Here is a 24,840-nt window from a genome sequence, read left to right as displayed (position 1 = left end):
ATGAGTAAAGTATTGAGCCTCTGATTTGATGGCTCTTATTAAATAATCATTCTAACAACTACATTTATGTGGCTGTATTTAAGCTTAGTGCATACATACAATGACAACATCAGTTTTAGAAAAAAATAATAATTAAATACAAACCCTCCATCATCATCACTATCCTCTGCATTGATCATCTGTAATGACCGTGACTGCGATCGACTCTCAGACTTATTTCCCTTCTTCCCTCCTTTAAAAAACTTCCTAACTGCTTCAAATGGACGAAATTTCTTCTTCTTTCCCTCCCGACCTTCTGAAATAATGCAATCTACATGGATATTTGGACTCTTCATTGAAACAAGGATATTTACAATAAGAAATATTACTGTTGCTAGACCAGATGTAAACATGTCTAAAATAGATAAAAAGGATGTAACCACTTAAATAATAAGATTTTCTTCGGTTACTATGACAAAATTTAGTAACCTAGAACTTCTCTACAAATAAACTGCTTGTTTTAGTGTAGTAATTGGTAAACTATTGTCTGGGGCTTTAGACATAAAGGGAAGAATCTTACTGCAACAAGACAGTATACAAACAAGACTAGTGTCTGATGGTTACAACATATAAAAGATTACTTCTATAGAACAGAATATCATATCCTCAATCTCAATGAGTGATTCACAGATCACATAAGTTAAAAAGAGCAAAGAAGTGACCTCTTCTTGATAAGGAATAACCATATATCATTGAGGTGGAATCCTTCCTGTGAGCACTGCTGTGGTAAAAATATCAGCCATGTACAACAAGTTCATTGTATCATACAAAACTCATTAGAGCACAAATACAAATCAGTTATGCAAAAATCATAATTTTGACCTTAAAATCAGAGTACTAGGTTTGAGGTCACCAACCATGGAACTTGACAAATTGTGCTGAGCAGATCTACCTTCATACCAAATATCAAAATATATACCTACACAAAGACCAAAATGTTACAGTCAAGACATAAATATGTCTTGCAAAAATTATACATTTGATCTTGATGTCAAAGTTCAAGGTCATATGACACCTACCATGATGTGTAACATTGTATTGAGATGTTCTACCCTCATGCCAAATAGCAAAGGACAAAACAGTTATGCAAAAATCATTAAAATAAAAGTCAACATTCAAGGTCAAAGGCCACCAACGATGGTGTGCAACATACTCACTTGAGTTGATCTACCCTTATGCCAAATAAAAAAAGCCTCCATCAAAAGACAAAAAACTTACAGCCTGGACACAATTTGTTACAGACTGATCACTGTGAGGGATGTTCTCCACTTTTAGTGAAGGGCAGGACCCTCACAATTATAAAACATATCAGTATAATCTATGTCAAAAAGTGTGTACTTTTTGAATATTTTCTGCTGATCAAGGGATATAATATTGGAATGCAAATATCTGTTGGAAACTTGATTTGTAACTTATGGTCATTAAGCTTTCAGGAAAAAAAAACCTACAATAAGCCTCAAGTTATTGACTTGAACATGTCAGGTATTGGACTGACAAGTCATAACTACTATTTCATACTGGTAAAATCAAATGTTTTTTATAAATATTTAGTAATATTAAGGTGTCAATAATTTTTTTTGTTGCAATTTTATGTTTTTATTTTTAAGAAAAAGTTACACATGTATATTATTAAAATTTGCGTAACTATAACACATCATAATGTTATAGAGATGACGAACAAATGGGTAACAAAATCAATGTATCAATACATCCTGTAATATTACATTTATTCCAAATGATGTGTCTTTACTTTACTTCATAACAATCCTCTAAAGACCCACAGATGTTACTGAAATACTTAATAATGAATGAACATACTATAGCAGTTATACAGAATTAAATAAGGATTTTTTTTCATAAAACCTATGTCTGTCTAATCATTAATACACACTTGAAAATTTTTATTAAGATGTACAAATGGAGATTTTTGAATCACATCTACACATAAATGTACATGTAATGCTGACTTAACAAAAACAAAACTAATTGAATACAGCCATAGGACACAGCTGTCCTGGTACCCCTTAACCCCTCCCCTTTCACTATGATTACTGAAAGCATGGCACAAAATAGGCTAACACTTGCACCATTATTTTATTATTAATAGGGAAGTATTAATCATCCAGTGGTTAAAGAGAAGCTGAAGGTAGATAAGTGTAATTGTTGAACAGACAGGGACATCCTGATCACAATATTCCATCCTGCTTTAATGGAGTTGTATTCAAGATAGAAAACGAGAAGTTGACGTTGGACAAAGATAAACACATGGTATGCCCCATTATGCTAAATCAGCTTCAAATCTGTTCTATAAAGAGTTTCAGCAACCTAAATTGCAGGGACATCAGTAAAAAAAAAATGCCCATTACATGTATATGCTTAAACTGAAGTTAAATAGGCAATAATTCACAGCATAGTTCTTAGATACTGTACATACAAAATGTTTTGTCGATAAGAAATTAAAATGCTGTATCTATCTGGTATCTACAAATATAAACATACCATCAATTGTAACTTTGCCACCCTCATCAATCTGTCCTGGAGATTGAGTTATCTCCCCTGAGGAAGATGCCATATTTTTTGTTGTTAGCTTCTTTCCTTCAAAACCAACAATACATCTTCACGGTTTTACTGAAAGTTATCAATCATGTTACTTCCAACATGATCTGAAAAGAATAATACAGGGTATATCTACTTAAACACTGTGTTACTGTAAAATATATCAAGCATGAAAATGATTTGATTTCATTATTTAATAATACAAATCTAAAAGACTAATACATGTATAACATGGAAATCAGTAGTTTTGCCTAAGCAAAAAAAAAAAAAGTGATGCCCCGCATTTAACCTTCAAACAGCTATATCATAACTTATAATTGTAAGAAGCACTTTGTCGGATGTGTTATTGTGTCTGTGAGACACAAATGATGCCCCTGCATGTGATTTTGAGTAAAACTCAGCATAGCTGAACGAAACTTAAACTCAATCTGTAACTAATCATGACAGACTCGCATACCAAAAACCATTCAAATATCTTCAATCATTTACAAAAAAAAGCGAAAAACTATTATTTCAATACAATTTTTAAAGTGCAGGGCCCATTATTTTGGTAAAACTAAGCATAGAAGAATGAAACTTATACTTGATTTGAAACTAATCATGACAGATTCACATACCAAAAAGCAGTTCAATATCTTCAAGGGTTTACAAAAAAAGTGCGGAAAACTGTTATTTCCATGAAATTTTTAAAGTCCAGAGCCCATAATTTTTGGTAAAACTCAGCGTAGCGGAACGAAACTTTAACTCGATCTGTAACTAATCATGAAAGACTCACATACAAAAAATCAGTTCAATATCTTCAAGGGTTTTCAAAAAAAGTGTGGAAAACTTATGGGAAGGACAGAATTACGGATGGAATTAGACGGACGGAATTACAGACGGACAGAATTATGGACGGACGGACAGGGGTAAAACAATATGCCCCCAACTTATCGTTGTGGGGGCATAAAAAAAAAACAAGCAAATAGCACAGAGATGTCTTAATCTCAATATTCAATGATAAACATGTACATGTACATGTAAAAATACATGTATATGGTCCCTTACATAGTTTGTCAATTGCCATCATTTACCCATGATACATCTTAATATTAACTCATCAGAAAAGTAAGAACAACACTGACCATATACTTAGTAGAACTGACCTGTGTGGGGTAAATAATCTAGCTCTTATCAAGATTTTTTTATGAGAGTAAATAATAATGGAAAATCTATCAAAACTAGGAAGAAATATATCAAAACCAATTACCATAGCAAATCAAATACTGTCCATCAGTTTATTGTTTTTAGGGTGAAATAAATATTTCAAAATACCCAGTACAGCTATATAAACATTAATCTGTTGACATAAGTTCAAAGGACATATTTACAGTACAAGGTTTTGAAATGTACACAGCCTTGTATTTAAGTTTTTACAATTCAAATAATACTAAATAAACAAGAATGAATCCCTTAAAACAAGAATTCCTGAATGTTTGTATCTTGTTCATCAGTAATACAAGTAATTTTAAAATAAAGAGTACAGTCCTTATCAGTGGTCCTTAACTTTATGTGCCAACCCCTTAATAGTGTACCTAGTAACATTATAACACGATTATTGAAATTCAGTCATTTTTTGTTCACCTACATAAAATTGAAGTCAAATTCATTATTTAAGCTTTGGCAGATGGCTATGATTTTATATACTGGTAGCTAAAAAAGCTATTGGCAGCAAGACTGAGTGTCATGATATAAAGAAACTCAACAATTGGGATTTATTGGTTTGTGATCATCTGTCAAAACAACACAGTTTCTTACATTGTACATTTGAACCTACATGTACATGTATAGTTTGAAACTACATAAATACAACCAAAACAATAAAAGTATCACCGTTCTGTGTTGTCAAAGTTTCGCTTTATACCAGTCCAACATGTACAAGTAGTACCATACACATATAAATGATAAAATTAATAAATAGTTTGAAATGTACAACAGTTCAACCCAATCTGATATTTTCATTAAAAAGTTACTCTACAACTAATTGTAAATACCTTGTATGCATATTTGATCAAGAAATTAACTTGAGATTTAAAGAGATATATTACCAAGCTTTTAAGTTGTCAATAGTATGATAATAGAAACAAAGAAAACTATGAATAGAGATCAGATTTTATATCAACATTTCATATAAATGTAGAAGAGCTATAAAAATTATCCTGCAGATTCTAATGAAATATTCATAATGAATACCAAAATTCAACATTACTTGTATGTTTATTTGTCTGGAACCATATTTGTACACTTTCATGTAAAAACAGAAGTTACATGTATACATAAAGACAAGGCCTAAGATTTTAGCAGACTTTTTTAACATAATAATAAACTACTTAAAAGAAGGAAACCCTGAAAGATCTGACATGATTTATATGTAGTGTAGAACAGAGATGTCACAAGTTCAAATTCTACATGCATCTTCAACCATAAAGTACACACTGGTTGTGACAAAAAATGTGTTCAGTGATTATTTTCACTTGTACTTAATATTTATAGCATAGATTTTACTTTAATGCCTTAAAGAGCGCTCAGTTTGGACAGCATGATATGACTGCAGAAATATTACAAGTGTTAAGATGTTACTGCGTAATGCTTCAGTAGTGACCAAACAGGCAAATAACCTCACTATTTCTACATTTTACCACCATTTGAACTTTAAAGAACAACAAAATAATGCAAGATGGACCCAAGTCAACCCTGTCAGAACTTCCAATGAGAGAGCAAAGTCAAAATAAACCATCATATAAACATGGAGCTGTATGCCAGCTACTGTTATCAATCAATGGCTTTTTATTTTGATTGTGATGTTGTGGCTCTCCCAGGATTCAGCAAGTTTTTCAAGAATCTTTCGAAGAGGACACAGAACATGTTTATGAAGTACCAAAACAAAAGAGAAGGAAGAATTGTTCTTCAGGACAACAAAAACCTGATAATGATGAAAATCTCTCTTGAATGTGATACAGGTGGTCTCTGTTAGATCTAACCAGCTGATTCCTATAGATATGATAAGATGTGTGATTTCATTTAAAGTGAATACAAGAAGCAGCAGGTGAATGCTGATCACATCACTCAGTTCTAATTTCTTGAACAGGTCTTGGAAAGTTCATCTACATGTACATGTATATCAACAAAGAATAGACTGATTATCGATCAAAGGTACATTCCAGAATTTGAACTAAGGGAACTTTTTGTGACGATCTGATTTAATATCGCTTTACATGCAATTTTTTAATATGCAATATTGGACCATACTTTTCTTTAAATAAAAAGATGTCACTTTGAATGTTAGTCAACTACCCAGGGTCTTGACAGCATAAGCATGGGAAGGATTTAATTCAAAAATGAGCTGTACCATGCAGTAGTAAAAAATATTTCCCAGGTTATAAAGGCAACTAAAAACAAGCATTCCTTGTTATTCTGACAGAAAGAATAACATAGTGCAATATATATAATGCTAATCTTCCAAAATAATAAAGAAGCATATATATTTATGTTTATACATGTGAGACATCTACACTATAGCAGTGATTGGGAAAGACAGGGCCAAGGGCCAATGAAGCTGAAAATGACCAATTAAAATCTTGAACACTTTAAATCGAAAAGAATGAAAATAGCCCATTTAAAAAAATCTTTTCTGACCACTGATAGTAGTGAACTTGTTTTCTCAGACTATTCTTTACCCCAAAATAATAATGCATATAGTTCATTAAGGATAAAAAAACCTGTAGCACAGCATACATAGCCTTTCAATAACTTATAAGTTATGTATTTCATAAAAGACATTATAGACATTTCATAGTTTTGCACTACAAAGTACAAAAATGTTGTACCATCTTCCAAATATCTTTCATAAAAAAAATTCAGAGTCTGAGTACCAGTTCAATCTGTTCAGACATCATTTTAGAATAACTAAACTTGGAGCCAAATAAATAACATCATAGACCTTACCTGTTTACACATTTAAACACAACAAATAATATGTCCAATCAACAGTTTAGAAGACTAATTGTTTTATACATGTGTTTTTCTCATCATCCAGAATATGATCCAAGACAATGACAGATGAATTAAGACAATGAATACAGATATAATTCCTGATAATTACACAACCACTACTGAAGCTCTGTCTACAAACTCTACATGTATCTTTAAACTAAATCTTGTATGTACAATGTATCGTTTGAACTCCACCCTTTTACAATATTTTTAAATCTATAACCTTTAGAAACGATTTTTCATCCATGAAAACACAGTAATTATGATAATAATAAAGACATACTTGCCAGTCACAAGAATGTTAGCTTATTTACATGTCTATGTGAATGGATTTCTTAATATGCTGTACACCTACAAATATTGAATGTCGTACCCTGTCAATTGAAATTATTTCATAAGTGTACATGTATGTCTTTAAAAGTAAAAATTATACTACATGCACTTTTGTATATAAAATACCTAAGTCAGAGAAAGACAATATATTCATGACCATGACCTGTTTAAACAAAAAAATTCTAACCTTTGACCTTCATCACAAATCTGACTTACAATATAAAACACATGTAAGTTATGTTTCTTTTCTACATGTACTATTTTAATTGTCTTTAATTACACTGAAAATTCTTCTTATAGTATATGCATTACATAAATCTATGTAAAAGTGCACATATTGTAGAAATGAATAGTATAAGTGATTGACAAATTTTTCTGTTTACAAAGAGGATATTACATATGCGAAAGGTGATAACAGACTTTACAAATCTTTTATCTCAGACGACTGCTATGTCAATTCTGATCAAAGATTTTGAATGATAATCAAAAGCTTTGGGGAGTGCAGCATGATACAACCACAGTGATCAAACTCTGAACAATTGGGGCGTGTGAACACAACATTAGTTTTCGACACACTTAAGCATGGGGACTTACAATTCATTATAGAACACAACAACTAGTTTGGACACTATATTGCACATAATTTGAAGTTCTAATAAAAATTTTCAAAATCAGACCAAAAATAAAATAGAGGCTCTACAGAGCCTACATCCATCACCTAGTCAAAAATAGTCTTTTTAACTGTCTGAAGCAGGACTCTTGAGTAGGAGTAACTATGACGCTCTTAAGGTAGCCAAATTCCTTGCTATCTAATTTTTGGAACATCCCTTTAGTGGTTAGAAAAACTAGAAATCATTGAGGTGGAATCCATCTCTGTGGGCCCTGCCGTGGCAATTAAGCCATATATAAGAATTTGATTTAGATAATCAACCCACATATCAAATAACAAAAGCCGACATCAAAAGACGAAAAGAGAAGTTACAGCCTTGAAAAGAGATTGTCAATGAAAAAACAGTAATTTGACCTTGAGGTTTAAGTTCAACGCCATAAGCCAATATCCATCGTACGGACACTTCCTCTTTGGGTGATCAACCCAAATCATAGGCCCAAATTCTTGGTGCATGTATGTGATGCATCATCTTTACATGATCTACCAACAAGCCAAATACAAAAAGGCCACATTAAATGACAAAAAATTACAGCCAGGACACGAGCTTGTCAGTGAAAAGCAGAAATTTTACCTTGAGGTCAAAGTTCAAGGTTAACCATTGGTATGGGACACATCTTCTTTAGGTGATCTACCCACAGTTCACAGTTCAAGGTCATAACCCCAAATACATGGCATGCAACACATCGTCTTTAGGTGATCTACGTCCCCACATGCCAAATATCAAAAGCCCACATTAAAGGACAAAAAAATTACAGACCAGATACCAGTTTGTCAGTGAAAAACAGGAATTTTATCTTGAGGTCAAAGTTCAAGGTTAACCATTGGTATGCGACACATCTTCTTTAGGTGATCTACCCAAATGCAAAATATCAAAAACCTACATCAAAAGACAAAAAAGTTACAGCTGGAACACGATTTGTGACTTATGGACGGACTGATAGAGTGATCACTATATGGCGACCACCACTTTTAGTGGTGGGGCCAAAAATGGCAGGGCCGTAATTAAATCAAAATTTCATAACAATTGGTCAACCACAATTAAAGTTATCACACAAAAAACAAGTGTATATGAAAGATGACAGTTCCAAAGCAATAGACACCAGCAATTTTTTTGTGGTTGTATAAGAATGAATAATTGAATTATAAGTGATGTATTTCTAAAACATATACCAGTCTGTATGTGTTTGTAGGGGACTGACAACTTCTTATGCTTTAAAAGAAAAAAAATAATGCACAAGCTGAGATTTAGTTCAATGCAAAGGGGCTTGTGATCTCCAGGTACATTTTACAATGTAAATGAAAACATGTATCAATGACAAGTTTTAGATATTCATTCATGAAAAGTTCAGTGAGTATGACTTCTCCTTTTGGCAAATGAGTTCAATATGATTTGCTAATGTTTAAATTGAGATTGAAAAAAAATCTAGCTCCTGAATTTACACAGTATATTTTAGACAGTACTAAATGCTTCTTATATTGTTCATTTGAACTAATGCCCAGAAAATCTTAGTTTGAAAAAAAAACTAAAATATGTACTAGCTTTATGTGTATATAAAGTCAAAGGGCCAGCCACAACTTTAAATTGTACAAGCATCCCTTCTAACAAAAGACTATTACTATTTATGAAAATAAATTTTCAAATACTTTAGAATTCAGAAAGAAAGCAACCATGTGGTTTTCTTTCTCAAAAAGTAAAATGATAGTATTTTCAAGGGGAGATAATTTGCATAGAATGCACAATGAAAAATTCCATTTTGGGATAATAAAATTGTTACAAGCCATATAACCAAATTGTTTCTCAATTGAAATTCAATTACATGTAATTCCTATAAATGCTCATTTTTTTTAAAAATATTTACCACAATAGAAAGCATTATTTTAATACAAACTCTTGCAAAGCAGCAAAAATATCTTCTGAATAATTTATTGAAATGATTTTTTCCCATTTAGAAAATAAATATTAACTTCAGGGATCCTAACATTAAATTCCTATTTCTTTTAGCTTATCTTTGAGATTTTATTCAAATAAATTTTGTCTAATTGATATATAAAAAAATGGCATCAATGGAAGATTACATGTACATATAAGTGATACCTTGCCATGTAATGATGAATAAAGGTGGATGGCAAAATGTCTCAAAATTGGCTAACTCTAAAACGTAACATTTTAGATTTTGCTGAAAATTAAACTCTACCTGTATTTTATGGTACTTAACAACTGTTCAAAGTTTAAATAAATTCATCGATCCATTTTCAAGTTACCATCTGGAAACTGTTGGGGACAGACTGACAAACGAATGGACACACAAATTTTTGGAGATTATCACATAATATCTTACCACTTTGTGGTGGAGGGTAAAATAACTATATAACTTGATGTGAAGGAAAATATACGGCCTTGTGGCCAATTTTGAATCCATCAAGAACAAGAGGCTCCCAGGAGCCTGAATCACTCATCTGGTTGAATTCTGTCTTTCAAGGGCAATAAAATTAACAAGAAGTTGTCCAACAAGTTTGATTCAGAAGACTTTGGTGGACTTATCATAAGGATCATTTCAGCAATAAAAGTTTCTTTCTATCTATCATAGTTTTCAAGATATTAACTGAAAACTGTAAAAAAAAAAAAAAGAAAAAGAAAAAAAACATCATTTTTCCCCTTTCAAGGGCAACAACTCTTATAAGGAGTCATCTGACAACATTTATGCGTGAAGACATTTGTAGTCCTAAAAATAAGGATCATTGCAGCTATTGAAAGAATATGGCTAAACCAAACTGTTTTTGAGATATATACTAAAAACTACTGTCTGACCTCTATGTTCTGTGTTTAAGAACGGCGGTCATGTTTTTCAACGGATCAAAAATCCCCACATCTGTTCTATGCAGGATACCCCAAGGAACATTCATACCATGTTTTGTTTCAATTGGTAGTGTCAGAGGAGAAGATTTTTGAAAGAAATAACATTAAAAATAGCAAAAACCATGAAAAGAGGGCAATAACTCCAACATGGCTTAATGGATTACAATGAAAATTTTACCGCAGATAGATCTCATCATGATAACACTTTTACTCACGTCAAAATTAAGCTAAACCTAACGCTTTTGGAGATATATGCAAAAAACTACCGTCTGACCTCTGTTCTATTTTTAGTAACGGTGGCCATGTTTTTCAACGGATCAAAAATCCTCACCCCAGTTCTATGCAGGATACCACAAGAAACATTCGTAGCAAGTTTTGTTTCAATTGGTAAAGTAGTATCAGAGGAGAAGATTTTTGAAAGAAATAACATTAAAAATAGCAAAAAACGTTGAAAAAGGGCAATAACTCAAACATGGCTTCATGGATGAAAATGAAAATTTGACCATTGATAGATCTCATGTTGAACACTTTTACCTGTGTCAGAATACAGCTAAACCTAATGGTTTTGGAGATATATGTGAAAAACCACAGTCTGACCCATATGTTCTATTTTTAGTAACTGCAGTCATGTTTTCGACGGATCAAAAATCACCACATCAGTTCTATGCAGGATACCCCAAGAAACATTCATACCAAGCTTGGTTCCAATTGATCAAGCAGTTTCAGAAAAGAAGAGTTTTGAAAAAATGTTAACGACAATTGACGACAACAATGACGATGGACACCAAGTGATGGCAATAGTTCACATGGCCTTCGGCCAGGTGAGGTAATAAAAGGAGAGAGAATAAATAATAAGGATTTCCATACCACTAGTAAGACCTGATATTCTTTAGATACATAATATACATAAAATACATAAAAACCTGGGGTGGTTGTAGCACTGAGCTATATCACACTACAACAATGGATCTGGAGGTATACTGAGTATGAAAGCTTTCCCACAGATTTTCCACTAAATCTTCAAATCATTCTGATTTCCATAAAAGATGGCCACGATCTTTGGCAAAAACATAACCACATACAAACAAACAAATATGCCATTAACTCAGTTTGAGAAAAAAATTGGTGTAAAATTCTCTGCAGGATGTAGCTCGATACTACTGCAGAGGTTGACCACAGAATAGAACAACGAGGGGGAGTATAAAAACTGTATTTAAGCTTAATATAAATTTAAATTTTGATTGGAATAAACATTTAGACACAGCATAAGTTTGGAAGAATTAACTCTAATGTTGTAAAACTGAAATCTAAATACACATGTACACAGTGTTAGAATTAAATATAGCAAATATATAAAATAAAAACAAGAGGCTCTAAACTGACAGCAAACCAGATTTTCCTTGCATTGAAATTAGAATTGTGAATGAATGATTAACAACAGTGAAAGTCCCTATTTTTGTGAAAAAAAAAGGCCAAGGCCACAACTTGAAAATTTGTAAAAATAAAACATAATCTTTATTTCTTCACATGAACAATGTATCAAAATTTGAAAAGAATCTGCCAAATCCTGTTCAAGTTATTACACAGACCAAGGTCAAAGTCCCAACTTTGGTAACAAGAATGGCTGACACTTGAAAATGACAAAAACGATAATCAAACTTCACCTTCATTTTGTCACAGGAAACAACATATCCAAATCTGAAAAAAATCTGCTGAATACATGTACTTTCACCAGGTTGTCATTGCAAAACAAACTGTACTCTACAAATATCAGGGCTAACACTTCTAGGATAAGTTGGCTGAAGCAGATACCTTGATATACAGGTAACTCAGTGTCCCCCATAAAGCTACTAAAATTCTGACTATGTCTAAGATAAAAAATGTACTTACATGTAGTCTTATAGCATATTTTGAACAGAGTTATATTTCTTTGAAAGTAGGTCAAACCTTATTGTTGGCCATTGAGAAAATTTCTTTGTCAAAAACATTGAAATATATCGAATTTAGTCTAGAAACAAATTTGCTTTTCCAGATATACTATGGGGTGACCTTATTAACTCCACCATTATGTTGATATTTTATTGTTCATATTTGATAACAGACATTATTATTGTAACATCAGAGTTCACCACTAGCTGCTCCACCCTTAAATTTGATAGCCCCACCCTTAAATGATAAAAAAAGAACATATTTTTAACCAAATACATGAAAATATTGAGTACCAGAAAATTACATTTTTTTTCTTTTGAACCAAAATAGAAGCTAAGACTATAAATCAGATTAATGGACCTCTGAGTAAAATGTAAGAAAAACGTTTCTTAAACATTTCAAAGACTATGAACATGGAACATAAGTTGATCTGCCTATCCTTGAATATTTATCTGAGGTAATCATTGAACATGCCACTGAGTTGTATTGGAAATTCTGAGAATAATCAGTAAACAAAAATGATCATTTAATTTTTCTGTTAAGCTTGAGACAAATCCTGACTGGCCACTTGAATGTTCCATTGCTGTCTGAAATACTCCAATGTACCACACTACATGTTACACATGAAAACAAAATTGATACCAATGTACAACATCATGCCTTTAAGAAATAAAATCTACATTTCTACACTGATATTGAATCAAATTGTATAAAATCTTCATCAAATTTGGTAATTTCTTTTAAAAAATCCCATAAATATTTCGCTATTATTGTTTCAAAGTGATACATTGTTTGCAAGTATTCAAAATTCGTTGTTAACAAATAACAAATATCCCATGAATTTCAAAACAAACCAATAATTGGTAGTAAGGATAACCTAAACGGGTATTAACAAACTTAAAGTAGAGCGGTTGTATATAGCTTTTTAATCACTTATCCCCTTGGTTACAGAATCACAGCCAATGTGACAAAGAAAATAATGGGTCCATGGATGATAGAATATATCACGGGATTTGAACATTTTGACATTTAAGACAAGTTTTGTATATATGGACTTGTTACTTGGATAAATTGATTACATGAAAATTAAAACACAGATTGAAGATGATGTTTATATTACAGCTTGTATCTGGGGAGTTCTGGCCAAAGTGGCATTGAGATAATTGTATGGTTTGCAAGTGATACAAGTATGCTTAGAAAACTTTCTTTACACCACCATGATACATTCCTACTTCTCCAGTTGAAGTCATTTTTTCTGGTTTTTTTTTACCAGAAAGGGACATGGAATTTTAATGAAAATATACAGAACTCAACATCAGTCTTCACTGTCTTTCATTGTAGATGTTACAAGAAAAAAATCTATGGTATTAAAATAACTAATATATATTGAATAGTGTAGCTACTTCTCAAGACCCACAAAAGATACACAAATAAACAGTATACATAAAATATCTTTCACAACTTATGACTCAGGTTGGGATGACTAAGTTACAAAATGTGCATTTCAGAGTCCAGTCAAGTAAAGGACAACATTCCGTTAAATATTCTTACTGTAACAGAAGATCGTATGCTCCTGACAAGTGTGTATGAAGTTTTGTAATTTATCACACCTTTTTTTACCTGTCGGACGTTCATAAATAACAACAAATATGGCGATCCCTTTTGATCACGTGATACGTAAGTTCCTGCAATAAGTCTGTCTGTAAAAATGAATTGTCGTTACTCACAACTTTAATTTGACTTATACTTGTAAATCACTCTACTTTTGTACTAAAAATCGTATCACTTTCGAAGTCCTAGACAAAGATAAAAACTGACCAAGGCAAAGGGAGGAAACTATACTATGTATTGTAATTTACTTCCTTGTTCATGTATACTTTTCATGTTGTCCAGAGCTTTTAGATTGACAAATCTGTGGAAAGTCGTTTTGATTTTTTTTACTTTTGCAGTAATAAGGTAATTTAAAAAAAATGAATATTTAGCTTGCTCAATTTCACCAGTGGAGCAATTCTTGCAATAGCCCGGTGAATAGGTGTTTTTGGTATTGTAGGTCTACCAATTTTAATTTGCAGCCTATGATTGCTGGTTCTGTATCTATTGATGATGAATTTATCATTTTCATTATAATTTTCAGTCAGATAATTTTCAAATTTGAAAATAGTTTTGTATGTTCTATATGTTAACTCTCAACTTCTCACTCGCTGCTTTGAAGTTGCTGAAACCAATTTGTTTCGAACTCGCTCTTCATAGATTTTACTATCTTTTGAATGACACATTTTTCAGAGATATATTAAATTGATTTGATTCCTGATTATTACAGTTAAGCATATTAAATTTCTTAGGAATCTTTTGAGTTGAGCTCAACTTTTGACGTAATTTTCAACCATGAGTCGATTTTCAGCAAGCTTCAAATGTAGTGCATGGAATAAAAGGTTATCACCTGTTTTATTAAGTCTAGTCCAATATTTAAACATAAACAAAACAACGTCATTATACACTGGATATCTATACACACTTACCTAACTCACCATACAAGCTAGGCCAATTTGTCTTTATTATTAGATCTAGATAGAATATATCTGCACTGAGACATAGATAAAGTTTTTCTATTGGAAAATATTTATAAGCCTTTTCAATAGGTTACAACTGGAAGAGTGTTCAAACATACCCACTATCTCAGATGCATACAGAAGTACAGGTTTGATAATGTGATCAAATACACATAAAAACTTTTCAGTATTTCAAGGCATATTTTTGTTAATTTAAAAAAAAAAAGCTTTTGGCTTCAGGTGTTAAGGTCGTTTAATGCACTATTAAAACTACCATGTACACTATATGTAACACCAAAACTTGTATTGTTTAACTAACTCTATTTCTGTTCCACCAAAGTGAAAGTTGGCTTAAGAAATTCTACTTCCTTCTATTAAATATTAAAACTTTTGATTTTGATAGTTGATATCAAATCTTCATTCAAAAACTTTATTCATATTAATCTGAAGTCCTTCTTTAGTTTCAGACTGCAGATATGTGTGATGGAAAAATTAAGTTAACATGGTCACCCCATAGTATATCTGGAAAATGAAAATGTTGCCTTTGTTGCACATTTTATAATTTGATTTAAATTCATCTTCATAAAAAACACATGTATACAAACTGCTCTTACACATTTATTTTATGTTTTCATCTTACTTGTAGAAAGTCATATATGATGAATTCAGGAAATTTTTAAAAAATCTGTTCTATTTTGCAGAAAACTTGTTGTGAATTATGTTCATTTTGAGGGATTAAAAGAAAAGGAAATAGTAAGTTATCTAAATGTTGATGTAAAGAGGACAACATGCCATTAACAGAACTGGGAACAATATGAATCCTGAATATTACCCCTTACATGGAGTTTTTGTTCACCATTATACAAACAAAAAAATATGAAATGTTGTTAAAATGTGGGAATATTTGTGTTGCAGGGGTATAATGTTTTTGCCCCGTATGTGTGTGTGTCATAGCATGTAATATCCTGGATATCGCCTCCATCTTCTGACCATTCACCTTCAAATTTTGGTAAATAGTAGCAATAAAATCTTGGTTGGGAATGATTTTTACAGATATCGGTCAAGGGGGACTTTTTTAGGAGAGAATTTAATAAAAAAATTAATGATTTAGAGATTTCGCTTGGATAACCCCTACAGAAACTTCAATGGTATTGATTTTCATAGAAATGGATTATGGGGGAGATTTTTTAGGGAGTGGTCTTAGTAAAAAATTAATGATTTAGAGTTTATACTTGGATAGCACCTCCATCTTTTCACTGATTTGCTTCAGACTTTGGTGAATAGTAAGTTACTGTTAAATCTTGGATGGGATTGATTTTCACGGAAATTGATCCAGTGTGACCACTTTACAAAAAATGTATATATTACTAACTCAAATAATTGTTTTGTTTACTGAACTCCTTAATTGATGTATGCACCAGTACATGTACCGGTATGACAACAATCTGAAAACTAGTGAGTGTCATTGTACTCTATGCTCAGTCTTTAACAACCACCACTATTTCATAGACTTATATTATTCAAGTAAATTTAATGATAATTTAAGTTTGTGGTTAGTTGTATCCTGGACATGTGTGTTTTGGAAAATACCATGAATAATGTGTTCTTGTTATTTACATTGTAACATGTGTGGTTTCATATTACATTGTAACATGTGTGGTTTCATATTACATCATAACTTGTGTGGTTTCATATTGCATTGTTAATTTCTAGCTACATGTACAATTAGTGCACTCTAAAATATTTCACTTTAATTTCAGACAAAGATGTTTTTTGAAATAGGTACAACATGGAATGATCAGCCCATAGACCATGAACCGATTAAAATATCTCTTGAATCAGATAACTCCAACATTATCATGAGGGTGGATGCTTCATTCTTCAATGACCCTGGTATCCCTGATGGTCCTCCTGGTCAGCCATTCCCTGCTCTATGGGACTATGAAGGTCTGTCTTGCAGACATGTTGTCTGCACTGTATTGTTTGAGCTGTTGTATGGCATTCAGCTCGACAGTCCAGTAGATTTTATCTGACTTGTCTTATATACATGTACATGAAAATCTACTGGTATTTACATGATGGTTATTAAGTAGCACTCTTAGTAGTAGGTGATTCATGCATTTACAAATCAATATTTTCCTTCAGAAACAGTTGCTGGCCACATAACCAGCCTTAGTTTGTCTTTCTGTTGCTGCATTTTTGAGATAAACATTATATAGATTATGTATAAAATTGATAGCAGTGGTACTAGTAAACCAAAAAAAATGCATATTTTTCATGAAAGGTAGTGTTCTTATGACATTTTTATGTGTAAAAGTTTTTCAAACATATCTGAAGGAGACCAGTATTTGAACTTTGTTTCTAAAATGATCAATTAAATAAGTTTTTGCTACATTTGCTGATCAGTTACTTTCTCATTTTCTGTTTTTACAGTTGTTGAAGCATTTTTCCTGAATGATTACAATGACTATTTAGAAGTTGAGTTGTGTCCGTGAGTATATTACATTTCACATGAAGTAGATGGAACCATACAGAACTTCTTAAAATACAATATGTCAGGAGTGTTGTATTGACGATTTACATGTAACAGTGAACTACCATTAGAATAGTGGCTATTACATTTTTTGTATGAAGATACATTTTTGTTCTATATAGAATCTACAAGTGTAAATTGTAAAGGGTAATATTTAAATTATATCCACAGTCAAAGGGAGGTTATCTAAGAAAAAGATATATTAATTGTCTTTTTTTGGGCTTAATTTAAATTTTGGCAAAAAAATAGACTCATGATGTGATATATGTAGAAGGAAAAGAATCATTTTGAAATGAAGAAACATTTGTAATGTCACAACTGAAGGTTGTGTAAAAGGTTATTCATTCAGCTGTTTGATTCATAAAGTAAAATATTGAATATTCAACTTGAATTGTATTTCTAATGCAGTATTTTCTAAATTTTAGACATGGGCAACATTTATTGTTACTGCTTCATGGTGTCAGGAATAGTTTTAAGGCATGTGTTTTTCATCTTTTTACAAAGAAATTATGAATCCAATTACTTATGCTTTCATTGAAAACAGAATTTGCTAACTAAAGAAAAATGTGAAGAAAGAGATGAAGTCAGTTCCATGTAAATGTTTTGAATATATGCTTCCAATGTGTACAAAATACAGTTCGTATTTATATATAATGAACAAATTCTTCTTGGAATTATCCAATGTCATGCTATGTATGTACACTATCATCAATCTAAATTCACACAGTGACATCATTATTCTACTTAGCTGTGACTCCACCATGATTCTACCAAAGTAAAACAGATAAAACTACTTCATTTCAATAATTTTTCTGTAAGTAATCTAAATACACTGAATCATTGAATATATCTTGGAATGTCAGTAGAAGAATAATACTATAGACATATTTTGAAGTGACAATTCCACTGTGTTGAGTGGAGACTCCACTCACTTTTCTCCTCCGTTGAGATTGCAGAATTAGGATTCACGTTGAGTGGAGACTCCACTCACTTTTCTCCTCCGTTGAGAGTGCAGAATTAGGATTCATGTTGAGTGGAGACTCCACTCACTTTTCTCCTTTGTTGAGAGTGCAGAATTAGGTTTCATGTTGAGTGGAGTCTGCACTCACTTTTCTCCCTCATTGAGAGTGCAGAATTAAGATTCATGATGTCTGTGTTGTACTTAAGTGACCTGATGTCAATTTTCTGACATATGTTTTCAGGATAAACTGCCTCTTGTGTTTAATTCAACTATAAATGGTAATAAATGGACTGGAAAAGCAGTGATCCCTGGAAACTTTTTTCCTCCTAAAGTGACTAAATTTAATGCTTATGCAATCCATGGCTCTGGAAACAGTAGGATATATGAATCACTTTACCCTGTACCTGCCAGTAAATATACTGACCCCGATTTGTAAGTATCTAACTACAGTGCCAACATAATTATATACTTCTTGTAAGAGCAAACATCAACGTGATGCACTTGGTTGTTTCTCAAACTGAGATGAGGGCTCTTTGAGTGGAATGAGGGGCATTAGCAGGGGTAGTGCCTAAGTCTGTAGGTAGCTGCCTCCTTATCCTGGGTTGGATTGTCCTTTATTTGTTGTTGGGGTAATCTAGCTTATGATGTAACAAAATAATAGTAACGACATCGATATGAACAAGTCAATAATATTGCTAATGTAACTACACATTGATAATCTTTAAACTGACTCTATAATCACAAAACAATACATGTTGCGTGTTCAAAGGCTACAACTAAAAACTCTCTCTACATTCCTGACAATTGGGATTATCTAAAAAGTACTCAAAATTAAGCAAGATAAATATTTCACTATTAAGAAAATAACAGCTTTATGTGATTTAACTTATAACAATTTTCTATCTGTTTGATATTCAATTAAAACCTGATAAAACCTGTTAATTGCCCTTTGGCATCACACACTTTGTTCAAAGAGATTATGACTTGCCTCAATTATAACTTCCCTCAACAAACACATGTTAAAAGTTTATCTAACAATTTACAAATCTAAATCCTAATCCTTATTGTCTATAAACATCCAAATACTTTCAGACTGTGGGAAAGAAAGTGACACTTTACAATATCAAACAATTTCAATACTTCTACAAATTAAGGTGGCTTCCTTGTTTAGTGGACTTCAAAATTTTTAATTTTCTCCTTTCAGGAAATCTGAAAACTGTTTTGCGTAAATTCATTATGGCAATGTGGCACATTGTGAACAACCTCTGTTTTTCAATATAAGTGTTCTTTAGTACAAGAAAAAGCATGGAAAAGGGGAGAAAACTCCATTACAAGAAAATATCAAATATCACAAATACAGCTAAATCGTTTAAGTGCTTTTGATTTTTTTGGCCAAACTATTTTTTGAATGCTACTTAGAATTAAAATGCATATAAAATTACCTTGTTTGAATTTTAATTCCAATCCATTAATTTTTTATGAAAAAATGTGCAAAATTAGAAAAAAGGAGGGTGATCTGACAATTTTCTGTATGTCTTTGTAAATATCTAATTGACCCCATATTTTTTCCTCATTTAAATGTTGCAGTTTGTTTCAATAAAGGGGTTTCTGCATATATACTACACAATCTATAGGAAATAGGAATTCATTTTTAGGGCAAAAATTAAAAATTTTCATTTTGGTCCCCCATTGATGAGAAAATGAGTTTGGAGACCTCTATTTTCTTTTAATATTTCGAATACAGGTAAAAAGTTGTACAACATATATTATCAAAATAAAGAAAATTAAATATGTTTTTTTTTTAAATGATGCAGCTACCTTAAAAAAGTAACAGGATGCAGTCAACAACTTAAAAAACAAAGGGAGACAATTTCATTCATTTTGTGCAGGTTATATTTTTACAGTGTGTACATTATAAAGTTTCAACACAAAAAAAAACCCAAAAAACTTTAGACTTGAAAATTTGTAGATGAGTGTTGCTTATTATTTGCAATGTGACACATTCTTATTTTAATGGCATGTTCACAAGTACATGCATTGAACCATAGAATCCTGTTATGACCACTTATTATGCTCCCATTATATCAAATCACTCCTTTTGAGGAACATAAATTTTAATTCATTTTTAAAAGTATTATTGTACAGATGTGTTTCTTCTTCTGTTTTTCAGTCACAGATTGCAGTTTTTCAAATCAATTGATTTCAGAACATTATTTTCATGGAACTGGAGCCTAGAGTACCAGTCTAAAGAATGGGAGCAATATTATTCATCTAATTCTTCATAGTCTTTTACTTAGCAAGCAGTGGAAAATATATTATTTCTAAAGTTTTGAATTAAGATGATTCTAACGCTGCTAATGAGAAACATGTGTATTTGCAATGTATGTGTTTGGTATTTTTGTATTATGTAACTACTGGTTCATTGTCACTGCTGGTGGACCCTGAATTATATCATTTATATCATTTTTCAAAATTTTCAGTGTTACAAATTTTAAAATCCCTAAAGCACTGAGGCTTCATTCATATTGCATATGGTAGAACCTGGATTGGTGATGGATTTGGCTTCCTATTTCAATAGTTTAGGTTTTGATTACTTCATGTATACTTTTGTATTTAGAGCGTCCTACATTTTGTATGTATTTGATTTTTTTTGCTGCTGATGAGAGATTACTCTTTGAAACAAATGTGTAGCATATCCAAATTAGCATTATAAATTTGATAGGTAATTTTGAGACAGGTAAATTTTTATGTATGGTGATCCTCTTTGTATGACATTCTAAAGACAGTAAAGAATATTTATAGTGCAATGAAAACAAATTAAACAACTTTTCAACAATTTCTTACTCATGAATATGTATTGTAGACATGAATATGAAATGTTAGTACATAGATTGAATTGGGAAAAAAATATTTCTCTGGCATCGGCAGCGAACAACCCGTGTCATGATTTAAGTGTGCATTGAAAATTTTGCTACAAAGTAAAGAATAGAACTAACGGGGTCAAACTGCGAGAAAAGGTAACTACCAGATATTAATTCTTTTATAATATATATAAGTCTTATTATTTGTAAGCTCAGATTTTGTAGTCTGATGTTTCTAATTACACATGTATTTTATTTTCTTCTATGATTTATATTCAGTAATGGACATGTTATTAGAGGGTTGTGCAGTGATATATAAGTTTGACATCCTAATAGTTTAACAAAGGAGATATTTAACACCACTAATAGTGAAAACAAAGAAGTTTCAAATACCAATGATGATTTTAGGTCTCTTTTGACACTCTGCCAAGTTAAAGAACAGTGAAATTTTATATGAGAGTGTTAAAAAATTTTATGGTTCTTGGGGCTTTTTCTCACTCTTATAATTTGATGATTGAAAGAGGAAGACATCATAATATTCACGAAATAGAAAGAATATGTCCTCTATGTAAAAAAAAATCTATAGAAAATGTATTACATTTTCTACTTAATTGTGATTTATATAAATCTTTTCAAACAGACTTTGAAATGAAATAGTTGTAAACTGCAAGCATTTTAATAAAATGAACAATTTACCCAAAAAATGTTTCAATTTAAACAATACTGTTTAAGTATTTTAAAATGTCTTCCAAATTCAGATCTGACTGTTTAGAAACAAGAAAGAAGATAATGCCATAAAACACAAGACTCAATAAATTGTAATTGAAACTGTCATACATATATTGTCTTTATGTATCTTATACCTGTATCTATAATGGGCCTGAATCAATTACTGTCATTATATTGGAGTCAATAAAATTATGTGTACACATGTATTTGTATTTAATGTATGATAAGTACACTAATTCAATACCATTCCTATGTATCTACAAGATGTCAGTTATTAAAACATTTTATTGTGACATGTGAGTGTCACATAGAAATCTCACATGTAAATAGTGGGAATATTCTTGTTTCAAAATGCTTTAGACATCAGTTTTGAAATGTACATGTATTAATGCATTTATTTTCATTGTCATGATTCATTACTCTGGTTATTTGGAATTTTTTTATGATTACAAATCAAAGGGTATTATTTTTTAAACTGATGAACACTTAAACTATCGACATATATTTGTTCTGTATAATAGATGTTCCTTAAGGTTCTGCTAAAGTCAAGATAATTTTTTTCTTTCAAGATGTTAAGAATGCAATTATTGTGTTCCTGAAAAATTTGCTTAATCGTCCTTTAAACAGTATTCTACATATATATGCATGTTTCCTTCCTTCACAAAACATGTTACTACAGCCATATTTTGCTACAACAGAAGTGTAAACATAAAAAAATAATATAAATGTACAGATTTTTCACAACAGATATTTGTTTGAAAATGCAAATATGCTGTAGCCTAAATATCTTGTGCAGTTTAAGCTAGCAATAATTTGTGACAAATTGCCAAACTTTAATATTTTATGTTTTTTGATGTTGTTATTTAGCTGGATCATGGCATAACGTATCTCAATTCATCTAATTTAAAGAAACAGCAATTTTTCCAAGAAAATTAATGCTAGCTTATACTGCATAATACATTTAGGAACAGGACTATATGAATTTCAGACTTCATATCTTGTTTTTGACAGCTGTAGATTTATTTTAAAGTACATTGTTTACACTTTTGTTGTTAATGTTATATAGAAGTTATTAAATAGTTAATAAGGAATGTCCTAGATATTGACTATAGCTGAACCATAAGCAACTTGATCATTTTATATAACATTAATTCCATCAAGAATAAACTTTAAAAATTCTATAATATTTCTTCCATGTTGGAACATCTTACATAGAGGAACAGCACAAATAGTTTTAAATTATTTATTGAGTATTGATATTTTATTTGTTAAGTAATTTGTTGACTAATAAAAATATTAATAATGAAGATGTACAAAATGTGCTTCATGGCAGCTAGCTAATATTGTTACATGTCCTTCACGCTTAGAATTATCATATCATGATGGCAAGGATGTGTCCAGTCATAAGAAATCACAATTTAACTTTTTTGGGAAGGGGAGGGGGTAATTTTTGTGCCTTAATCTTTAGATTTTAAGAATTCAGGGCATTTAAGTTGTAGAGTCATGGACCATCGTACACACCCTGAAATTAAAAAAAAATCCATAAGATCATGATGAATTTATGCCCCAAAAATGTTTGTTATTTAATCTATAAATGGGCTTTTTTTAATAGAATGCAAAAACTGTTCTTGGGCATATAATGGTATTACCCAGGCATCATCTTCAATGTTTGTTATTGTTGGTGTCCATTCACTTCAGTTTATTTATGATAACTTCAGTAAAACTTATTAAATCTTTTTGAAATTTTGAAAATAATAGGATATTAAGAGGGGTGTTATCAATAGAAGAGTTTATTGTTGATCTGATTTTCATGATCCAGATGTGAATCAGACCTTTTGAAATTATGTTATGAAAACAGGGCAGATTTACCTTTTTCTGTTTTGGAGTTGAAGGGGTATGAAATCAACTTCTAAAAAATTTTTGGTCCAGTTTTTAATTTTTTTTTAAATGGATTCTTATGAAAATCCCAGCCTGGGGATCTAATTTGGCCGTGCCAAAATATCGACTTGTTTATTTATGGTCCTTATTGATTTTTTTTATCTGATTCCTTATTAAAGTCCCTGCTTGCGTTTTTAGATCAGATTTAAGGTATCTCTTATGCCTTTTTAGTTTCAGGGATCGAAGGCAAAGGTCTTCATTTGATTAGCACCCATAAACACTTTTTTCATCTTTAATTGTGTTTCATATTTTGTGCTATAGGGTGTTCAGACTAGTTGTTGTGCCCATAATGAATTGCAAGTTCATATGTTTTAGTGTGTCAACTCATATAGTATTCTCGCTTGCCTCAAGTGAACATCTCAGCATGCTGTGGTCGTATCATGCTGCGCTTAGTGGAGCTCTATATTCACTTCGATATTCCTCATTTTCTTGAATCCCATTGTTCTTTACTGTCATTTTATTTTGAAGGGGGATTAAGAATTTGAAAATACATATTTTGATTTGAACCTTCTTGAATATAAATATTATGATCTTAAAAATGAAGAAAAGATCCCTTCAAGTAAATTTGACCCAGACATTTTGCTTTTACACGTATGGAAATAAATATTTTGATACAAAGAAGTCTTCCAAGTCCTTTAATATCAAATGGTAGTCCTTCGAGGTCAGTGCAGCCTACTATCGAAATTTCTAGACCCTTCACTGAAATGTAGGTTTTTTTATTCATTGTACATTATGTTTTTGCCGACTTCTGTTGCTTTGTGAAAAAAGAACTGGTTATTTAGATATTGAATAAAATTAATATTTTTACAAAGATGTTTTCTGTTTAATAAGTAGCCGACTATTTTAATGTTTT

General features: G+C 31.3%; 2 protein-coding genes and 1 pseudogene across 16 annotated transcripts in view; 2 read left to right on the top strand and 1 right to left on the bottom strand.

The window, feature by feature from the left end:
• The window catches only part of LOC148605539 (uncharacterized), a 44,579-nt gene extending 30,395 nt beyond the window's left edge, over nt 1-14,184 (bottom strand). For 3 of the 15 annotated variants that reach the window (XM_088550171.1, XM_088550182.1, XM_088550179.1), the window contains exons 1-3: nt 13,968-14,098; nt 2,539-2,702; nt 145-310 (exon numbers count right to left, since the gene is read on the bottom strand). In XM_088550171.1, coding sequence (XP_088406297.1) covers nt 145-310; nt 2,539-2,611 — 239 coding nt within the window. In that variant the 5' untranslated portion in view covers nt 2,612-2,702; nt 13,968-14,098. Of the gene's footprint in view, nt 1-144; nt 311-2,538; nt 2,703-6,579; nt 6,908-13,967 lie in introns of those variants that run through there. The other 12 variants (XM_088550177.1, XM_088550184.1, XM_088550176.1 and 9 more) reach the window with 9 other exon arrangements.
• LOC148605540 (soma ferritin pseudogene) lies at nt 5,204-5,769 on the top strand (annotated as a pseudogene).
• Nucleotides 14,185-15,057: 873 nt separating the features above from the next.
• Nucleotides 15,058-24,798, top strand: LOC148605538 (UPF0462 protein C4orf33 homolog). Its single transcript, XM_088550189.1, has 7 exons — nt 15,058-15,114; nt 15,667-15,718; nt 16,726-16,912; nt 17,399-17,456; nt 17,924-17,975; nt 18,701-18,891; nt 20,630-24,798. The coding sequence occupies exons 3-7, from the start codon at nt 16,732-16,734 to the stop codon at nt 20,742-20,744; spliced, it is 597 nt and encodes a 198-aa protein (XP_088406315.1). The 5' UTR covers nt 15,058-15,114; nt 15,667-15,718; nt 16,726-16,731; the 3' UTR covers nt 20,745-24,798.
• The last annotated feature ends 42 nt before the right edge of the window (nt 24,799-24,840 follow it).

The sequence above is a fragment of the Perna viridis genome, chromosome 10, assembly GCF_037379345.1.
Source record: "Perna viridis isolate PV_CMFRI_1.1 ecotype Kerala chromosome 10, ASM3737934v1, whole genome shotgun sequence".
Taxonomy (NCBI): domain Eukaryota; kingdom Metazoa; phylum Mollusca; class Bivalvia; order Mytilida; family Mytilidae; genus Perna; species Perna viridis.
This window is presented reverse-complemented; position numbering and strand designations above follow the sequence as displayed.

What these genes read in the sequence shown, in the direction of transcription:
- LOC148605538 (XM_088550189.1), top strand. Translation starts at nt 16,732, where the DNA reads ATGTTTTTTGAAATAGGTACAACATGGAATGATCAGCCCATAGACCAT. An exon ending in TTAGAAGTTGAGTTGTGTCC is followed by an intron (nt 17,457 to 17,923) that starts GTGAGTATATTA and finishes TCTAAATTTTAG; the next exon opens with ACATGGGCAACATTTATTGT. An exon ending in AAATATACTGACCCCGATTT is followed by an intron (nt 18,892 to 20,629) that starts GTAAGTATCTAA and finishes TCTGTTTTTCAG; the next exon opens with TCACAGATTGCAGTTTTTCA.